This window comes from Orbicella franksi, chromosome 2 (assembly GCF_964199315.1).
Source record: "Orbicella franksi chromosome 2, jaOrbFran1.1, whole genome shotgun sequence".
NCBI lineage: Eukaryota > Metazoa > Cnidaria > Anthozoa > Scleractinia > Merulinidae > Orbicella > Orbicella franksi.
Genome location: NC_138146.1, coordinates 37,765,124 through 37,782,131, shown reverse-complemented (window position 1 = coordinate 37,782,131; position 17,008 = coordinate 37,765,124). Strand labels below are relative to the sequence as shown.

The 17,008-nt window shown below is 37.7% G+C and overlaps 3 protein-coding genes across 3 annotated transcripts in view; 2 read left to right on the top strand and 1 right to left on the bottom strand.

Moving 5' to 3' along the window:
• Window positions 1-983: 983 nt before the first annotated feature.
• Window positions 984-7,676, top strand: LOC145479734 (large ribosomal subunit protein bL21m-like). Its single transcript, XM_081458170.1, has 8 exons — window positions 984-1,123; window positions 1,541-1,628; window positions 3,378-3,550; window positions 4,513-4,593; window positions 4,739-4,827; window positions 5,329-5,381; window positions 5,853-5,956; window positions 6,425-7,676. The coding sequence occupies exons 1-8, from the start codon at window positions 1,042-1,044 to the stop codon at window positions 6,499-6,501; spliced, it is 747 nt and encodes a 248-aa protein (XP_081314296.1). The 5' UTR covers window positions 984-1,041; the 3' UTR covers window positions 6,502-7,676.
• A 539-nt stretch (window positions 7,677-8,215) lies between these two features.
• On the top strand, window positions 8,216-9,271 carry LOC145479783 (adenosine receptor A3-like). The gene has a single exon (XM_081458232.1). It carries the CDS (start codon window positions 8,260-8,262, stop codon window positions 9,163-9,165), a length of 906 nt encoding a protein of 301 aa, XP_081314358.1. The 5' UTR covers window positions 8,216-8,259; the 3' UTR covers window positions 9,166-9,271.
• Window positions 9,272-9,407: 136 nt separating this feature from the next.
• LOC145479776 (methylosome protein WDR77-like) overlaps window positions 9,408-17,008 on the bottom strand; it is a 12,684-nt gene continuing 5,083 nt past the window's right edge. The window contains exons 4-9 of the mRNA XM_081458225.1: window positions 16,153-16,223; window positions 13,134-13,191; window positions 12,372-12,443; window positions 11,858-11,969; window positions 11,441-11,512; window positions 9,408-10,581 (exon numbers count right to left, since the gene is read on the bottom strand). Of these exons, the coding sequence (XP_081314351.1) occupies window positions 10,239-10,581; window positions 11,441-11,512; window positions 11,858-11,969; window positions 12,372-12,443; window positions 13,134-13,191; window positions 16,153-16,223 (728 nt within the window). The 3' untranslated portion in view covers window positions 9,408-10,238. The remainder of the gene's footprint in view (window positions 10,582-11,440; window positions 11,513-11,857; window positions 11,970-12,371; window positions 12,444-13,133; window positions 13,192-16,152; window positions 16,224-17,008) is intronic.

The following is a 17,008-nucleotide window of genomic DNA, read 5'->3' as shown; positions in this document are numbered from 1 at the left end:
ACCAGCATGGCGTCTCCATACAAATCTCTATAAATTTGGGTAAAAAATTTCTCCGCATATCTCGCATTAGAAAAATTGCTGTGACCAGAATTTTGGCGAGAGTCTTTGCATATTTACCTTCTTTCATTTTCCAGATTCTGGACTTAACCTATTGACCGGTTTTGATTTTTATTTTGATCTTTTTTTAATTGCGTGACACTGAAAACCAGCAATATAGGTATGTGCGGCCCCAAACGGTATGGTTTTCAGCCGTTTTGGTCATAAATAGGGTATCGATTTTAGCGAATTTTGGCCATTTTGGTCATAAATAGGGTATGGCTTTTACACTCTAACCTTGATATGAGTATGTTTTTAAGAAGAAGCCACTTTTTCGTCATTATCGAAAAGAAAATAAATAAAAGCCCTTCATAAATTACGTATACGGTAATTTAACATTGGTCTGATCTAGGGAACTAACTATAACGCAGGTCTGAAACAGGGTTTCGATTTAAGGGTCATAAATAGGGTTTCGAATTTTTGGTCAGGTCATAAATAGGGTGGGGAATATCGCAGATTTTGGTCATAAATAGGATAAGGGTTTTGGGAAGCGGACGGCACACCCCCACCCAATTTTTCTGGGAGTACCCCCCGGGGATAGACCTCAGAGCAAAGCTAACATATTAGTAACATATTAGTACTCCGTCTTTATGTAGCATAAATTCTTTTTTCATTAGTTTCATTTCATCATTTATAAATTGCAAAACAAAAAAAATCATTTTTTTCAGGTCGTATACCGTGTTCAATTCAGTAGCTCCCCCGAGATTAGCGATGGAAATAATAGTGACGGATAAAAGATCTTAATCCATAATTAACGAGGGTCGTTATTTTCGGAACTTTACGAAATCTTATCTCTGCTGCAATATTTTCACGACTCTTTAGATTTCGTATAAGAAGAGACCAGAAGTAGTGCTTAGGAGTATATTTTTTTAACAGAGAAGGCCTGGGACAGTGTCACGAGACGGGACTGCACTTTCTTGACCAGCGGATTCCATAAGATTCAAGATGGCGGCCAAAAACGTTGTGCGATGTGCAAATTTGCTACGAACAACAGTGTCGAGGAACGTAAGGAAAAGCACAATAGATGGTATGGTCTAAAAACTGATATAATGGTTTTTATTTTTATTACAAAATGTGGTCTTTGACCAGCACGAATCTAGCAAAATCCGACATGGTCGTGTTTGAAAGTGTTGTGTTTATATGCTGACGATGTGTGGTGACTTACATAAGCTTAATAGCTAAGATGGATCTTTTATCTTCAAAGTCCATCGTATTGAAGATTTGAGCTGCAAATCTTCAGTTCGTTTTCTGTTGTAACAGAAGTGGATGATTTTTGTACGACTACAGTACGTTTTTACACGCTACAGATCTCACACGTGTGCAAAATATTCATGATCTCTCTGTGACTAGGAATTTATTTAACCAGTGCAATGCGATAATTTTGTATTTGTTTTGACTCACTTCACCGCAATGTTCTTATCATTTTTGTGTCTTTGTGTTCCAGGGTTCTGTGTTGGTGGTGTGAAACTCAATCAGAAGTTTCAAGGTGTTAACAGCAATGCGTTAGCAAGCTGTAATCTGGTAAAAAATAGGTACTGTATGATTTTTTTTATTCAGTGTAAATCCTTCTTGCCAGCAAACTACTGCAAAGAGCATTGGTTTTCAGCAAATGACCTTGCAGTCAGCTTTTCGCCTTCAGTTGACATGACTCACTACAGTCGAACCCCTATTAAGGGGCCACCTTCAGGGAAATGGGATGTGGCTACTTTTAAGAGAGCAACTCCTGTTAAAATAGGGATTGGTAACTTAATTTAATAGGGGTTGGTATACTTTGAATATTTTTACCATCGAGTTAATTTCTTAGTGAACATTTTATTAGTCGTCACTTTCTATTTCAGACTTTTTTCTGTAATTACCTTTTCCAAAAGAAAGCCAAACTATGGAGTTTCATTAAGGACCAGGCACCAGGCGAATTAACCGAATTTCAGCCTGTGAAAACCAGCTGCCCTTCTGCTGAAAATGTTACCTCATATCACCCCCCTCTGCTTCGTCGCGTTTTTGCTCTTGATCCAATTTACATGCGGCCAGAATGCGGAAAAGCTCTTCACATGGGAACACTTGCTATGCAGGGTAATGAAACCCCTGCAAAATATGTCAATTAAATTTTGGGTGGCTGCTTAAATGCAGAGTCATGGCTAAGAAAATAGTCTCCCGGCTGAGATATTTGTAGAGCCAGTCAACATTTTTTTCTAAGGACCTGGAATAAAATTTTTGCCCCCAATCCTTTGCAAAGTCTTGAATGCGGGGCTACCAAGCTTCGCATTTACATGATGGCAGATGCAGTACAAGGAAAGAGAACATGCTAAGCAAGTGCTCAGAACAAGATTTTATTTCAATTACTTTACTCGTTATAGTGGCACTGATACTCAAGGTAGTCAGGAATTCATTCCAAACTTTTCATTTAGTTAATTTAGACGATTCAATATGGTTCAGATATCAAATGATTGTACGTGCATAACCTAAAGACCATTTGTTGTCATTTACTGAGTGATTACCCACCAAAATCGAGCCGGTGATGATCTCTTTCTCGGCCAACAAATTTCACCAGCAGCTGGCGCTTAGCAACAACCCTGTAAAAGGGGTAAGGACAATAGAGAATTCCCTCATTGGGGTGACCAAAAGGTGGCCACAGTCACTTAATGGGGGTGGCTGGTTAATAGGAGTTTTATTTGCAGTATTTTGTTAACAACAATTTCAGGACTTTGATTACTGGCCGCTTAAGGTCATTCCACTGAAACAGAACCTGCACTGAGATTTTTGTGAAACTTTGCCCATTGATTGTTTATAATATAGGAACTTAAATTCTGAAATAAAAATGAGGGGTCCCCATGTTCATTTAGGAGCAACAGCACCTTGTTTATACCCATATAAATCCTTGTAATAGCACCATGATTGTAGTCATGATTGCTTGCTAAATTCATGTTTCCGACGATTGCTTTTTGTTCTACACTGAGAATTGGTCCATATTTATTTTACACAGAGAAATTTATTACTCAATTCAAAACAACAGAAAAAAATGATGGGTCACCATACTCGTTTGCAAGAAAATGACGATTTACCTCTATGGCAAGGTCCAGCTGTAAACAAAAAGCCGCCATTTTTTAATGCGTGCACACTAATCATGCGTGAAATTATGCGCAGTAAAGATGCGCAATGCAATACTGGGGAATGACCTTAAATAAGCAGTGGCCACTTAATAGAGGTTTGACTGCGTAAAGGTTTTCAGACATAGTCTAGTACTTATTTTGGATTCTTCTGTTTCCTTCTCTTTCTTATGACAGTTTTAAAACCTACTCAACAGCTGCAGCAGCAGTTACTCAATTTTCTTCAACAAACCTTGTGAGTCTCCTTGGCAATGTTGATGTTCGTAGTCTCAGTGCTGCGTCATCAGGTTCTCTTACAGAAGCTGGTGGAGAAGAAGATGACGAGCAAAACTGTCCGCAGTCTTCAAGAAGTATGTTGAAGTAGAAGGATTTTCTAATATTTGGTTTATTATGTCTGCTGTTGAAATCGCCTCACTTTCAGGCAAGCACGTGATGTGTAAACCAGTTTATCTTTTGTAACACAAGGTTGAATAGGAGTTGTCCAAAGTTCTTAACGAGTCAAGTCAATAGTCGAGAGAAGTCGAGTTTATTTTAAAGAAAAGACAAGTCAAACATTCATTTTTACAATAACTGTCTAATTTCTCGCATGCGGATTGGCTCATTTTTATCACCAATAAGAGTACAGACGGATACAATTTTAATTTATGCAAACTTTCAAGTTCAATTTTCAGCTGTCAAACTGTCAACTTTTTAACCAATGAGATTTTATGGACTTTTTAAGTAGCCAATCAAAGAGCGCGAAAAGCTATTGCAATGTTCATGTCATTTTGAATAAAATTCACTTAGCTTTGTTTACGGCAAGTTTATGGTGTCTTTTCCCTTCATTTATTCCTGGCATTTGACCATTTTGGAGTCTTGTTATTGTAAAAAACGATTGACGTCAGTTTTTTATGTGTCTGTCCTCTTATTAATGATAAATTTCGTCATAACAATGTCAAAGTTTACTGCGGAATCACTCGCCAGCGGCTCGTGGTTCCACAGCCACTTTGACAATGTTATGACAAAATCTATCATCAGTAACAGGACAGACGCATAAAAAACTGAGGTCAATTTGTTAATGACATCTCCCATTACAAAGAAGCCCTCCTAATCAAATGGTATAAATGGGAAACCAGCAAATCCATGGGCTAACATGATGGGGGCGGGGGGAACCTGTAATGAAGTACTGTAGCATCCCATTCGGTAATACTACTTGTCATTTCATGCTACAGAAATTCAATATACCTACACGACAATCTGAAGAACTGTCTGAGACTAAAAGCATAGAAAAAATAACTTGACTCCAACGTAAATCTTTTGTTATTTTATGAAGCTGTAGGTGTCATTAAAGATGTACAAGATGAAATGTTGAAGGGAGAGACCAGTGGTCAGATATTTGCAGTGGTTCATATAGGCAAGTTTCTAAAAAAAAACATTTTCCATTTTGTAAGCATTTTGTAATGTTAGCTTGAGGTTTAACAAGCTGCTAACACATTAAAACTAGTGTTCATCATCATCTCAGATTTTAAATGTTTAATATGACTTGCTTTCTTTTGAAGGGGGAAGCCAATTTAAGATCACTTTGAATGATACAATACTTATCAATAGAATTGACGCAGAAACTGGAGACAGAATACGCATTGAAAAAGTAAGTTTGGTTGAATGCTTCTTTGGTTTTGACAATAGCTGATTGTTGCCTGCCAAAGTGAATGTTGGAGTGTTGCCTGTATTTACCCAGCTGATAAAATAATACAGTGAAGACATGACCATTCCAAATGACAGGAAAGTTGAATGGTATACAGCTCTGAACTGAAGGAAATAAAAGCAACTACACTGGATGTTCCACTGGGAATGGACAGGGACAAATAAAGGATCAGAGATCGCAAACAATATCAAAATAGTATATCTCGAAGATGTTACAGAGAGAGCTGCTCTGGTAATTTGAGGTGAAATAAAGTTTATGTGCAATGTACATGTATATACATGTATGTACCGGTATGTATCAGATTTATCGAAGAAGAGAGAAAGGTAGTTTTAAGAATACTAGCACTCACTGAGCATCTCACTTGGCTTCGGAGCTGTCGGTAAGCTTGTTTGCATGTGGTAATGAATTCATGTATACAAAGTTGTTGTTGTATTTATTTCACAGGTTCTGTTGGTTGGGGGAGAAAATTTTACTGTGGTGGGAACTCCACTAGTTGCGTAAGTGATTGGTGTATGAGATATTCTTAAAATTACTACTTTGTATTAAATTGTAGTAGGATGGATGCCAACAAGAAATTTAATTATTTTCTTCTCCTTCAGAAGTGCCAGCTTTTTCATAGCACACAAATTCCTAGTATTTTCTTCATGTTATTCTGCAATTTCAAATCATCATTATAAGACTTCATTTTTGGCAGTGGCTACATTGTCCTTTGCACATCTTGCATGCCTATGCTGCCGTGTGTTCATTTTGGCCTCAGCTTTATTTCTGTTTGTCTGGCAGAATTCATATTTATCTTATACAGTCTATTCAAATCTTGACCAGTCTTTTTTGGCTCCCTCATACAAAGTACTAAAACGTTTGTCAGACACATGTAAACGACAACTTTTATTTATTTATTTATTTTTTTATTTTTTTATTATTATTATTTTTTTTTTTTTTTTTTTTTTTTTTTTTTTTTCTACTGACAGACGAGACCTAGTGAGGGTTGAAGCAACTGTTTTGGAGAAAACCAAAGGACCAAAAAAGATTGTGTTTAAAATGAAAAGGAGAAAGGGTTACAGAAAATGGAAAGGTATGTACACAATGTAACTTAATGAAGACACAATTTCTGGTTTTCTTGTGGTATCAGAAGACCTGGTTTACTCCTGTCACTGGTTTATTTCCCAAGTAGGGTATAATTATACTTTATTACATGGCTTGTATTTGTAGCCAATGTAATGCACCAGGGCGCTCTGATTGGACAGTTCTAGGACATAATTCTCCCGTAATGCCCACAGGCTGATTACAGGCCTGTTAAAATAAGAGCAAGAAGCCATATAATAAACAACTTATTAGCCTCAAACGTTCGGTCTTTACAGAGAAATCCCAGACGTCAGCCTTGCCGTATTGACCTTGCTATCACTCAGTCAATACGGCGAGGTCTGGATTTGAGATTCCTGTTAAGACCTCACTCTCGGTGGATAAGTAGTTAGTGTTAATTGTATCATACAGGACTCTCAAGTCTGATGTTAGCAGTGATATCATTTACATCATTTTCCAGAACACTACCAAGACATCACAGTGCTAAGAATAAACAGCATTCAAGTCCAACCTTCTCTTCTGAGCTCTGCTCCGTGAGCATCTGTCACTACTGTGAGCTGAGTGAAGCAAGAGCAACACAATAACACAAGCTTTACAGTTGTATTAAAGCTTCCATCTTCATCTTTAAAACCAACACTTCTGAGCTAGCTTGTGATTTGTTCTGCCTTGTGTGATAAAAAGCACCAGGTGGACATCAAATGATAAGTTCTCCAAAAAGCAATGAGCTAGTGTCAGAGTAGTGCTTTGTTTTTAATCCTTCGACCCCTGTGATGAGCAAAACAGTTAGCAAACAGGAATAATTCCTTGTAAAGACATTCAACCGAGACCTGTAATTCGTATTGAAAGCAGTAAAGGGGAAGTTCATCTGTTTCTTTATTTGACTTATTTTGCAATTATCAAGTGTCCAGCTCTTTGACCCTTTTTTCTTCCTTTAAAATAAAATAAAAGAGACCAAAACTAAAACAGTGTTGTGAAAGAGATTGGGATTTGACTCACAAAACGTGTTTATATTAGAAAACTAGTTCTTTGCGTGGAGGCGCGGGCGCGTCAGTGGGCTCGTCTCCGGATCGAGCGGTCCGGATTCGATCCCTGAACGGGTTCATTACGTTGTGTTCTTGGGCAAGACACTTTACTCTCACAGTGCCTCTCCCTACCCAGGTGTATAAACGAGTACCGGCGAATTTAATCCTGGGGATAACCCTGCGATGGACTAGCATCCCATCCAGGGAGTAGAAGTAGAAATACTCCCAGTCGCTTCATGCTACAGAAACCGGAGATAAACGCTACAGAAACCGGAGACAATTTGGCCTGAAAAAAAAGCAAAGCAAGCTTTTCGAAAACTTTATGGCTCCTTCTTAAAAAGGAAGTTAACATGAAGCTTAAGTAAGGTGTATCCACAGTGCACTGAAAACTGTTTTTATATTACTGAAGCCGAACAAAACGGTCAGTTAGTATTCCCAACTCCTGCTCTTAGCACTAGCTGAGAAATCCTGTTCTTTACTGCTGGAAGATCAAAGAAGTTAGAGAAACAGGGATGCAAACAGTTTGACGTTTCCGCTGCGATTAACACATGCTAAATGCTCTAGGGTTAGCAAGGCTAATGTATTAATGCTCTTACTTTTAGAGCATCGCCAAATTGAAATAGCACTCAGTCACAAATGACACTCAATTGAAACCACTCTAAAGCGATTCTTAAACAGTGAAAAAGTTGGAGAAGCATGAGAACTTGAACTGTTCGTGTACAATCCTAAATTTCAATTTTAATCTTCTTTTAGTAACAAATCTGATTATGTAGCATATAAGATCATCTTGAGAATAAGGTCTTGTGAAGTTAACAATGTTACTTTTCTGACGAATCGCCTAAGTTTCATAATGAATTCTTGTTTTTGTTGCAAATGGAAACAAGCGATCATAATATGGGAAATGATCCAAAGTAATTGCTTTTTGCTAAAAAATGATCAAACATGTTTTTGTGATAGATATCATCAAAGAAACCGGTGGATGCAATAACTTCCAGCCAATAAGCTGAGCACAGGTATAAGTCTTAATTAGAATGTAACTAATATTCAAATGCTTGCTTTTCATTCGCTTAATTAATTGTACAAGCAATTTTGCAATAATCAAAAGCTATTCCGATAAAGCAAGCAAGGAATATTCTCAACAGACCAACGCGGACACTAAAATCTGTGTCTCTTAACAAAAAATTCAACTATAAATAAGATAATTTTAAAAAAATACAAAAAGTTCTCTTAACTTTTATACCATTGCCCGACAGCCAGAGGAATCCTGTAGACGATGTCAGAGGAAAGTGGAGAAGTCTTTTGCAGTCGACATTGGAGCGAAGACACTTATCTTCTTACTTTTTACAGAGTTATTATCTTTTCGTTCATTTTTTTGACGATAACAGCCACTTTTGGTAACAGTTTAATCCTCGTCGCCCTTCACAAGGATTTATCTCTTCATCCGCCATCAAAATTACTGTTTCGCTCTCTGACAATCACCGATCTTTGTGTTGGGGCTATTTCACAACCGTTATTCATCACCTATATCCTTGTGACTGTCAAAGAAAACTTTTCTCTTTGTCGTGTGATTGAACCGTCGATTTTTGTGGTAAACTCTATTTTTCCTGGAGTATCGTTGTTCACACTGACTGCCATTGGTGTGGACAGACTCCTTGCCCTGTTGTTGAGGTTACGATACAGACAAGTTGTAACTGTAAAGCGTGTTCGTGTCGCAGTTTTTCTGTTTTGGCTTACAGGCAGTGTGGTTGGCTTTATCTACTTTTGGAGCACGCATTTGTTTTTCATCGTGAGCGGTGTGCTAGTGTTATTATTTGCTGCTATTTCAACATTTTGTTACACAAGAATCTTTCGTACAATGCAACGTCAACAAATACAAGTACAAGATGCTGTTGGAAGCCAAACCACTGGACTGAACATGGCACGGTACAAAAAGACAGTTTTCAATGCACTGTGGATTCACTTCACGTTAACATCATGTTATCTGCCTTTTACTGTAATTACGGTTATAATAACTGTTGTTGGATTCAGCAAATCTCTTTTTTGGGCTGAAATCTTAACAGTATCTCTAGTTTACGTAAATTCTTCAGTAAACCCATTTCTTTACTGCTGGAAAATGAGAGAAGTCCGTAGGGCGGTAAAGGAAACGGTTAGCCATGTCTACGCAAGTTGTTCATCTTAAAAGCTAAAAAGAAAATGTAAACTATCTCGGCAAAAGAAAGCCAGTTGAACTTCCATCCAGAATTGATACCATAATTCAAGCTGTTAAAAACATCCGCTCGGTGACTGGCGTCCATTTAAAATCTTTTTAAAAGTAAAAATTGGTCAGAGGAGAAATTTCAAACATGGAATACTTGTTAATTTCGTAACAACAGCGTGAAACTCGCATACACCTGCCATTCATCCAATATTTGTTTGTGTAACGGCACGGGGACCTTCATTACTAGCCGCTGTCGTTTGGCGTCATTAATTATCATCCTACATGACCCTCTACACCCGACTGTGCGTTTGTTGGAATTGCTTGCACTACGAGCAAAATTGCAATACCGTTTCCAATTAGGGGGCAACTTGCTCTTCTATTAGGAAAAGTTCAACCTGCCATTTATAGCTACTTATAAGTGAACTGACTGGGGTAAATCTCCTTATCGCCTCTACAAAGGCTCGGCAAAAATGGAAAAACTGAATTTCCATCATCTCTCAAAACACACGATGGGCGCTCTACTATCGCTCTAGAAAGATAAACTAATCAGGCAATGAACAAGAAATCATCAATTCAACCGCTTGTTTAATGACAGGGCTCTTGAACAAGAATGGAGGTATCAAACTGACTTTTCATACACGGCACTTGAGTGGCAAATCAGGAGGGAGGGCCTTGTAATTCCTTTCTTACTTTCCGCCACAAAATTTTAAAAACATGTTCAAAGAATTTGGAGAATAAGCATCTTTGTTTTGCACATCCAATTTGTTATTGTCTCGTCTCCTCGTAGTGGGAGCAACCTTGATAATAACCTTGAATAATAACTTTACAGAGAAGCTTAGCTTTCAACGAAATCGCTCCGTGCTCTATTATTGAGTAAGATATAGTGTTATTCGGACACGTGCGCTTACTCCAGAAGCTTGTTTGCGACTGCACCAGAAGCTTAGCTTTAACAGAATTGGACAGTGCTAATTCGCTAATAATTGCTTCCTCTTTCCATTCCTTTGGTAAACTTTTACGCTGAAATAGCATTAATATTGACACTATGAAAACACGTGCTAGCTAGCAATGTCAACTGCACAATCTTTTTCCACACTAGCAGATACGGCAGTCTTTTGAATATGTCTCGTTCCTTCAATTTCCATTGTTTCTTCGGCGTTCTCGTCATCTTGAGAGGCGCAATTAACATCTCCATTAAAGTGTGCCTGGTTCATGGCATCCATGTCCATGGACACAGAGGTTGCTTGCGATTTGCTGGTTTCCACGTTAAGGTCTGAAGGTTCACCACAGTCAAACGCATGACTGAATATCTGCTGGTCCCAGCCGCTGGTGTAAAGAGTGTCGTCCCCAGGACTCCACGCCAGGCTTCGCACGACCTCTGTGTGTTCATCGCTTCTGAGTCTAAGAGAACAAACAAAACTCATGAAGGAGAAACGTTCCAAAAATACAAGGTATACATGTTACATGTGCAACATCTGCTGCCTGGCACAAGGTGGCCTTTTTTTGATACAGACCTCACTGCTTTTGTTGTGTAAATCAAGTTGTTTTTTAATATGCTAACTAGTTCGTATTTTGGGACGTTCGCGCTAAAATTTTGCAGTCGATAGATTTTTTTTTTAATTTTTACTGCAGTCAGAAAATGAGTTACTTGGGTCAGAAATGCAAAAAAAATTGGGGGTCACCGACTTCGCTTCAGAGACAAAGCGTGTGGAAAACTACCCTGATTGTGAAAATTCGCGCACGTAATTCAGAATGGTCTACAGGGGTTTATAGTAAAAAGTATCGAAGGTGAGTCAACGGAGGCAAACGATCTTAGTCACATTTTGTAGCAGTGGGTCTGTTGCGTAAATAATTCCAAACGTTGCAGACGTTTTCACAAAACTTAACCCGTCAAGAGGCATTTTAAACCGCCGCACAGATAAACGGAGAGCTAAAAATAACGGAATTGGATGGTGCATTTTGCAAAAATCTCAAACTTCTAATCGATAGATTTTCTTCATTTTTTCGCTAAAAGTAGAAAATCGGTAGAGAAAATGATCCACCAAAAGAAAAATAGGGGTCACCGCACGTCCACGATCGTTAAATCCAGGCAAATACATAGCAATGGCCATCTCCCCTGTCATTGCTCTTGTTATTACTTAGCGCCCGCACCAAGCACACAACTGTAAAATAGCCTGTTTTTAAGCCACCACTGGTACCAGTCCTTGTGCCCATGTCCGAGCAGCATTGACTTCTGTCAGATAACTAGGTAACTACTTACACTGTTGTATCATGGAGGCAATCCTGAACATGGACCCACATATCATCTGAAACTGACGCAAGCCACTCGGGACTAAAAAGAAGAGAACATACTACTTCTTTTAGAGTCAAATCGTTTGTTCTTTCTTTTAAACTAATAAAGGGTAAAATTTGTGTTTTATTTAGTACGAAATAAATCGTCATGGCTTTTTATCAAGACTTTATTATTGGTAAGTCCGTAGAAATGTCACTCCAAGACATAGTATGGGCAGCATTTTTACATGTGATTTACAAAGAAGTAAAAATTACTCCATTCATTAAAACATAAAAATACGTCCGTAGATCGGCAATCAGTAAATCATTCAGTCTGAGTCAGGTGTCAGTGCTCACCCATCTATCTCCTGTCAGTCAGACCTGAACTATACATTACATTGTTTACCTTCTAGGGGAGAAAGCCACTTTGTTTACAGCCCTTTCATGAGGGCAATAAGTTAGAACAGGTTGCTTAGGGTCTTGGATGTTACAGAGGCAAACATATCCATCTTCATAACCTAAAACAGTTGAAAAGAGATCAAAATATGAACAAGTTCAGCTATACATGAAAAGTTAATATAGTACATGAACATCCACAGTTACAAGATACTACCATGATCAGATTAAAACATTAAGATTAAAGTGAAATTTTGTGAGCAACTAGGTCATTTTAATTATGTGTTGAGAGCACCAAAACTTTACCTGCTCGAATAATTATCTATTTAAGTATGTTAGCTCTTTTTGTTTGTGCAAACACAGTCTATCTATCTGATGTGTAGAACATGTAATGGGTGCACTAACAATAGCAGGCACTGCTATTGAAGATGGCACCATCCTAGCTATTTTAGCCAAACCTGGGCCTGGACACCCAATCGCTAAGTTGTTGATTATATTTGGACAGCAATAAAAAAAGTACTTACCAATAGCTAGTAAATGATTGTCTAGTGGACTCCAATCTACACAACGTGGAATGCTGTTGTACTGAGAGGAATCTTTAATAACAAAGAGAACAGTAATTGTGTAAGATATTATTCTCAAAAGCAATCAAAGACTTGAAATTTGATAACTTTTAATTAATAATTGACATTTCCATGATTTGATTAGTCCCCCCTCCCCCACACACACATGTACACACTGGTTTTTTTTTATTTGTTTGTTTGTTTTTTTCATGCCCCACATAAAGCAAGTTGGAAACTGATGGCAGAGATGAGAATGAGTAAGAAAGACACTCATCCAGCTAGATCATGGAGGGTTGTGGGTTCAAATCCCATCTGGAACTTGGAATTTTTTTCTGAGTTGATATGATTTCTACATTCAGTTTTCCTTTATAATACTCAAAGACGTACTCACCCATATAAATATATGATTACTTACATGTCTATACCCATACACATATATGCAAAAAAATGTGCATACATGCAGATTGCATATGCAAAGTTTGGTTATTTCTGAGCTGCATTATACAGTCTGTAATATTTCAGTTCTCTAGGGCTGTAAGTCCTTTTGACAAGGTAGACTCTGTAGTTTGACAGTAGGATGTGGTTTACAGTATACATAATATATTTACTTGAGAAAAACCCAGACAAAAACCATGCTGTTAGAGACGCATGTCTGTTGCATCCACCAAATGAAGACCTCATTATTGTCAGGTGTAAATAGGAATTCTGTTGTACAGCACTGACCTGTTAGTTTAGAAGCCGCTTTGGGCGTTCTTGCATCCCACAGAATAACCCTGCCATCCTAAAATAAGAAAAGAAACATCATCATCCAGATGCAAGAGCATCACTGCACGTGTGGGATGTGAAGTGTTACATGATACTTCAGCACTGACAGGATTGATGAAGATACAACTACAAAGTTCGTATATATTGTTACTTTCGTAACTCGCTTTCTTCTTTGTTTTGTTTAAATAACTATTACTTATAAACAATTATGTACATTTTTTAAGTTTTTGCTATTCATTCTGTGATTGCTGTGATCAATGCAAGTTTCGTAATATAACCTTTGGAATCATGCAATTAGAGACACCACATTTTTATCAGTTTAGTTACGCCATCTACATTTTCGTTGTTATTTTATGCTATCACTGCCATCGCTATCGTGTTAAGCTATTGTTTCTACAATTGCTACCCTCGCAGGAGCAAGATCAAAGTAAGTCTTTGCTACATATATTTTAGTTGTAATCATGTTGTTATAGTTTAAGATTTATGTTCCATCGGTATCCTTGATTTATGTTTTGTATTGTAGCTAGTATTAGGTTACATAAGCCTTTTGTATCGTTTTGCTTTTAGTTCGAACCACACAATCACAATCACAACGACTTCATATCACAAGATCATCTCTATTTTGTTATCCTGATTTCTATATTGTTGATTCATCGCTCCTTCCAATGAACGCTAACAATTGATTTCTTTGAATTACAATGTGCGTTCGAGTGGTTCAAGCTCCTGTTAAGCCCTAATCTACAGGTGGCTTCGCTCCTGGAAAGTCACATATATGTAGACATGCCAATTAGCAGTTTTTTCTGTAATCAAAAACGACAACTGGAGTGGGAACATAGCTCTCAAGTCTCACGCATTGAGTGTGAGACTCACGCAAACAAATTCAATCTTACGCTCTCATGCTGAAACTATTATTTCTCACAAATCTAAGATTCCTGGCTGCTTCGGTGAAGTTCCTTCATAATAAACCATCTTTTATGATATAATTTCATCCTTGCTTGGTCAGTGATCAGACTGACAGCATGTACAACAAGTGTTATAACATGTTAATTTGACTTCTAGATACATGTGAGTCAGGATGTTAAGAAAGAGTTGATATTGGTCCAATAAAAAGAAAATTCTGCGATCTAAACAGTTGCTTTAAGGTTACAGTATACCTTCAGGGGTGTCTCGCACGCAAGCGATGTAGCGCATGCAGTTTAAGCTGTAGATACCTAAACCCCTATATCAAATTAAAGCTTATGGAGCTGGCTATCAAACTATACCAAGAATTTTGAAAGAAAATGAATTGTCGAATTTTTCACGACCACTAAATGCTAGCGCCCAAATCACCTTTCGAAAGCTACAAGTCAAAGCGAATTTCGTTTTTCGCCAATTTAATTTTTTCCTCAGTTTCAGGGCCCAAAGCGCTTAAAAAATGTGCCTGCATTTTGGCATATTCAATTGCAGTAAAAAGTTACAGAACATTTTCGAAATAGCATTAAAAAAATGTGGAGTGATCATACAAAAATCGTTCTCGAAGAAAAAGTATTTCGAAATTAACAATTCCCAGACATGCTTTTGTAGTTTATATGTTAAACTAGCCACTGTCCAAATTTAAGAGCAATTGAGCAAATTCCCTTTGAGTTATAACTCTTTAAAGTGTCTGCTTCAAGTGAAAAAATTTATTCGAGAAAACAGCGCTAAGAAAAATTTTCTGCTTCGCAAACAAACTCTGCCCACAAATGCCTTCAACTGGGTTCTCAGATAACTAAGCCAATCAGTGCAGGGAAACTTTACTACCGTTAACCTCCTGGTGAAATTTAAGCACGAATCTCTAAAAAACTCTTGTGTTTCGCAGTGTGCTCAAGGAACCGAAGGCAGGGAGATAATTTTTCTGTACCTCGGTTTTTCTTGAAGCTGGTCTGGCAAAATGGGGAAGACTAAAAAGGATACGAACGCTAGAGTGGCTGAGCGAAGGAAACAAACAAAAGAAAGCGCTGAGAGCAACTGTGCATGGATAATATTTCAAATGGGCTCAATGAGTCCGACGATTCGTCGATATTGGATCAGAAGAGTCTCTGTCAGCATCCCTGTTATTGCTGTCAAGTTCCGAAATTTTTACAGAACCTTTCTTTTCTCTTACCACGAATATTTGCCTGCCTTATACGATAACTATAGCTTCATCCGCGTGGCGAACTTTCGCTTCTTCACTCATTGATGTATTTTCATTCGTTCTTCGCTGTTTTCGCTTTTTCGAACTGGTCCATGGTTTAAACGTGGTCTATGTTTACTTATAACTTAATAGAGACACGCCTAATATAAAAAATGCTGGGTAGTTAGAACAACAAAGCTAATCAACTGAGTAGTCAATTCGTGACATCCATATAGGTATATTCCCGCGAAAATCGTCTCGGTTGATTGCATACGTGCCATAGGGCTGTCAATCAAGAGGTAAACTTTTACTTCCGGTGAAAACGTAAAACCGCCATTTCTCCGCCAATATTTAGCCTTTTTCAAAAATTTTTTTCAGAAATTAGAGATTATTCTTCGACCACTATTTTGACCCAAAAATCCAAATTTGAAGAAAATTGCCAACCCAAAGGTGTACTGTAACCTTAAAGCATCACATTTCTGCTCAGAATGAAGGAAAACACGTCTTAGCTACTTCCCTACTACTTTCTTACTACTTCCCTAACGGGGTGCCGCCTCTGGCGTCACAAACAATGGCTATGCCGTCAAAGATCTCACTCTTTGCCAACAAATCAACTTGAGAGCTCTGTGGGACTTACTTCTGACACATGTATTTTACTGCACTTTTCAATACCATGCAAACTATGACATTCAAACCAAACTAAAGACTACCATTTTGGCTTTAGACTTCTGTTGGAGCTGGGAGGAGTGCGTCTGAACAAGGTTGGGAGCTAAACCCATGTCAAACGTTGAGCCTGGTATCTTAGAGGAAACTGAAATTGAAAAAAACATTCATTTTTATGCAAACCTGTGATACTGAAACAAAGAGATCCTGTTCAGTTCTGCTGTAGACAACACTCCATACCATGTCCCTATGACCTGAAATGAACATATTAAATACAGTTTTTGAACTCAACATAATAATACCATTATACCAATTATTCTCTTAACCTCTTTTAACTCTATTTATAAGGTAATAATCAACAGCAAGCTGCCAATTGGTACAAATCAAACCTCATAAACAATAACACCAAAGACAGATATCTGCATGTCTACATGTATGTTATAGAGAGTCTGAGTTATAGTTACAAATTAAGTGAATTCTGGTTTCCCTGGGACTAAGAGATCATGCATATGAGCTATCTACAATTTATAGACTGAGCTATCTTCTGATGGTATTGTATTAATAAGTGGTCCTAAGTGGATTTTGGTTTAAATTTAATTATTGGTACCATTACCTGAAACATGAAAAACAAACAAACCCAAACTCTTTCAGAGAATTTAATTCAAAAAAAGCTTAAATTTGATCAACAAACACACTTGTTTAAGGGTCCACATAGAGGAAAGCAAGGCATTTAACTGTTAAACTCCACCAATGTAGTGCAATTAATAGTATAAATCTACCAGCATTCTATCACGCATGCCATTATCTGATTGGCTAGCCTACTCACTATCTATTCTGTTGCAGTCATATACAGTGTAGTGAGTAGTGTAGCATTGTGTGGTTGTTAACGAACTGGCAGCCGCCTCTGTGTTTTTGAAGTGTTGCTGAAGAGGATTTACTACATAAAGTTTTGAACGACTAGTAGATTTATACTAAAACAATAAGAATATTTGCTCTCGATTTCTATCAACTATCACACGATAGAAATCTTGAGCCCATA